The 3,684-nt window shown below is 53.6% G+C and overlaps 1 protein-coding gene across 1 annotated transcript in view; it reads left to right on the forward strand.

Moving 5' to 3' along the window:
• Positions 1-1,064: 1,064 nt before the first annotated feature.
• HEATR3 (HEAT repeat containing 3) overlaps positions 1,065-3,684 on the forward strand; it is a gene marked incomplete at its 5' end in the record, with an annotated part of 22,211 nt that continues 19,591 nt past the window's right edge. The window contains 2 exons of the mRNA XM_015572638.1: positions 1,065-1,193; positions 2,679-2,791. Of these exons, the coding sequence (XP_015428124.1) occupies positions 1,065-1,193; positions 2,679-2,791 (242 nt within the window). The remainder of the gene's footprint in view (positions 1,194-2,678; positions 2,792-3,684) is intronic.

Raw genomic sequence — 3,684 nt, forward strand, 5'->3', positions numbered from 1 at the left:
TGAGCGGGGAGGGCGGCCGGGGCGCGGGGCCTCGGCCGGGCGGCGCAGCTATCCTGGGCAGCTGGAGGATTTGCAAAGGGAGGATTTGAACTCAGACCCCAGAGGCTCCATTTGCAGAGGGAGGATTTGAACTCAGACCCCAGAGGCTCCCGGCTGCCCAGCGCCCTCCCTCAGGGCCTAGCGCGCATTGCCCCCTCTCCAGGAACCCTCCAGAGCCTCCTGAGAGTCAGGAAAGGCTCCCAGTACAAATGTGCCAGGGCTTCTGGGTTCAGGGGACTGTGATCAGGCAGCACATGGGGCGAGAGGGCCGAGATCCCTGCCTCCAGAGTGAGATGCGCTCTGGAGAAAACCCAGAAGAGGATGAGTTGGGGGTGAGACGTTGCTTTAAAATTGCCCTCTAGGTGACAGCTGCCAGGAACTGGGCCGGGGCGGGGGAGGAGCAGCAGAGAAGGGAGGCAGCAGAGGCCTTGGCACGGTTAAGGAATGGAAGGTTGGTGTGGCTGAGTCGGGTAGGGGCGCGGTGTTAACAGGGCGGGGAGGCTGGAGAGATGGACAAGGGCTTGGGGGTGCGGGACCAAAGGACCTATTCGTTCTGAGCAGAAGTGACATGATCCAAATTACCTTTTCAAAAAGGCACTGGCGGCTGTGCAGCCAATGGACTGTAGAGGGGGCAAGAGTAGATGTTGGTGTTTGTAGTCCTTATAGCTCTGCCTCTATTTATTGTGTTTCATTCATTGGCTTCGCAGGTCAGGGGTGCCTCAGGGATGTCCTCAGTAGGTTCCAAGACAGGGTCCCTTCACGTGAGATTAGGCTGTGACTTATTCACATTAAATAGGAAAAGCCTTTCCCCCTCCCATCCCTGTATGCACGCACCTACGCGCTTCTCAGACGGACTTGTTGCATGACTAAGTCCTTTGTTTACATCCGGTAGGACAGCAGTCAGAACAGGTGGGAATCCAGGGATTGATTCTGCAACATCTTATCAAAATAATAAGCAATTTCGTCTGGGAAACCTTAATGGTTAGAAATGGAAATACATTGGAGGGCTTCATGGTGCTTTGTGATGTGCTCTGAAAGTAACACGTGTCTTAAACTCCTCGTGTAGGAATCTCAGTGCTTGTGGAGGCTTTGAGGTTTGCGATGACATGGTGACGAAGGACATCATGACGCCGCTGGTCGCCCTGCTCCAGGAGGTATGCAGCTTCTACAGTATCCTGGGGGCCATTGTCAGGTGGAGCGTTTAGTATGCAAACTCGGGGTTTTTTGTATGTTTTTGTTTTAGTACTTGGGTGTTATGTTGTCTTCCCTCAAAACATCCTATGGGAATTTTATTTCTTTTCCTGGAAACACTGATCTCTCATCGTCGTTGATAGCAGTCTCTAGTTTGTTCCCACTACCTTTATTTATATAATAGTTGGAAAAGACCTTCCCAAAACTATAAACAGACTCTTTAGACTTTAAACTTCATACAACAAAATAATTAGCATTCCTTCTTTATGCACCAGGTGCTCTTTTATATACTGTTAAACCCTCACAGCAGTCCACTTGGCATCTGTAAAATATCTGTGTTTTGTTTGTTTTTTTGCCTGAGAGATGACATTAAGTTCCCAGATTTAATACCGTGCCAACTTTTTTTGCGTGATACGAGCTCCGGGATCAAGGCGCTCTCTCGCTGGCGTGCCCCTGATCCACGGTGCTGTCCTGAGGGGTGATTTTCACTCGGTGCTCTCTCGGGGTCATCCAGTTCTATGAGAGGCACCAGCCTGATCCTTTGTAAAGCAGTGGTCCCACCAGGAGTGATTTGCCCCACAGGAGCCATCTGTGATGGTCACAGCTTGGGGGTGGGGCTGCTCCTGGCAGGTGGTGACCGAGGGTGCTGCCAAACCTCCTGCAGTGCACATGTCAGCCCCACAGTAGAGACTCGTCCAGCCTAAAACGCCGGCCGTGCCGAGGCGAGAGGCCTTGCTTTAGGGGACGCCGTGGATGCTGCTCGAGGCACAGTACACAAGGTGGTCCCCAGCACCCGCTCTGGAGCCAGAATGCCTGGGTCTGAATCCCAGCTGCACCACACACCACGCTACCCCCTCAGCAGCTCTCTGAACCTGTTTCCTGCTGGTAGTGGAAGACTGGACAGTGGTTCCTCTACTTCATGGGCTTGTGGTGCGGGCTGAGTGACTCCGTGTATGTGAGGTGCGTAGACTGGTACCTTGCATTTAGAAGGCACTGCGTGGATGTCAGACCTTACCGTGTGTTGGTTTTCTTTGCCTTGTTTACTGTCTTTATCACATTAGATTAAATACTTGGTATTGATTTTACATTTTTATTTTTTGTCTTGTTTGTCTTGTTAATCCTCACCCGAGGAAATTTTTTCCATTAATTTCCACAGAGAGTGGAGGAGTGGAAGGGAGGCGGGGAGAGAGAGAAACATCGATGTGAGAAAGACACATCAGTTGGATGCTTCCCGCATGCACCCCAATGGGGGCAGGGATCCTGCAGCCCAAGTTCATGCCCTTGACTGGGAATCCAGCCCGAGACTCCTTGGTCCTCTTGCCAAACAGGAGCAGGCTTGTGAACCACTGTCATTTCTGATGTTTAGATTTTGTGATTCTTCGCTGTCATTAGCCATTTGGTTTCATTGTTCTTTTAAACCAGGTGCTACTTTTGATGTTTGGTTACAGTGTAGCGCGGGACTGGATTCCAACGAGGTGCCTGCGCGGGAAGAGAAGGAGCAGCACAGACATTCTGTTGAGAACATAGCCAACGAGGCGGTGAACGTGCTCTGGAACATCTGGTGAGGCACTCAGCCTGCCCGGCCGCAGCGCGGCTCAGCCCCGGGGGTGCTCTGCTCTTCGCTGTGCGCCTGTAACCCGGACGCTGACCCTGGGCGGGCGGTCAGGTCAGGTGCTGAGTCCTCCCTCCCGGCTTGGTCCCTCATCACTGCATCTTTTCCTGCTTCTCCGCGCTTCTCCCCAGTCCTTACTGCTGACCAAAACACGGGGAGCCTTGGCCACTGGCACGCGCCGCACACCCTTCCCCCACCGCCGTGTACCTTAAAGCCAGCTGGCCCGCGCAGTCGCTGCTGTGGTCTGGCCTCTGGACCGAGACAGGGACACACAGCTCGGTGGTGCCTGACGCCCCCACCCTGCATTGCCATGTGACAGGGATGCAGGTGCCTGGGAGGAGCTCCCCGGCCCCGCTCCATTCCAGGACTGCCGCAGCCGTGGCCTGGGCGCACTTGCTCTCAGGAGAGGAAATGGCTAGAAACACAACCTGGATCTCCTTTTTTTTCCTCCCACTTTATGTTCTCCATTTTTAGCAAGATGCTGCCAGAGCTCCTTTGTTTAGTCAGCAGCAATTATAACTTCTGGCCAAAGGCACAGGTACTTCTTAGAAGACAAGACTCAGATCTGAAAGCTGCCGACACAGCAGCCCCAACTTGCCTCTGGTTCATGGGAAACTAGTGCACGTGCTCCCTCAGCAGCACGGGGGAGCCGACGTGAGGAGACGGCGTTGGAGCCGGCAGCTGGGCACCACATGACTTTATTAAATGTTTTTATTGATTTCAGAGAGGAAGGGAGAGGGAGAGAGAAACATCAGTGATGAGAGAGGATCACTGACCGGCTGCCTCCTGCACGCTCCACACTGGGGCTCGAGCCTGCAACCCAGGCCTGTGCCCCGACTGAC

The sequence above is a fragment of the Myotis davidii genome, unplaced genomic scaffold (assembly GCF_000327345.1).
Source record: "Myotis davidii unplaced genomic scaffold, ASM32734v1 scaffold328, whole genome shotgun sequence".
NCBI lineage: Eukaryota > Metazoa > Chordata > Mammalia > Chiroptera > Vespertilionidae > Myotis > Myotis davidii.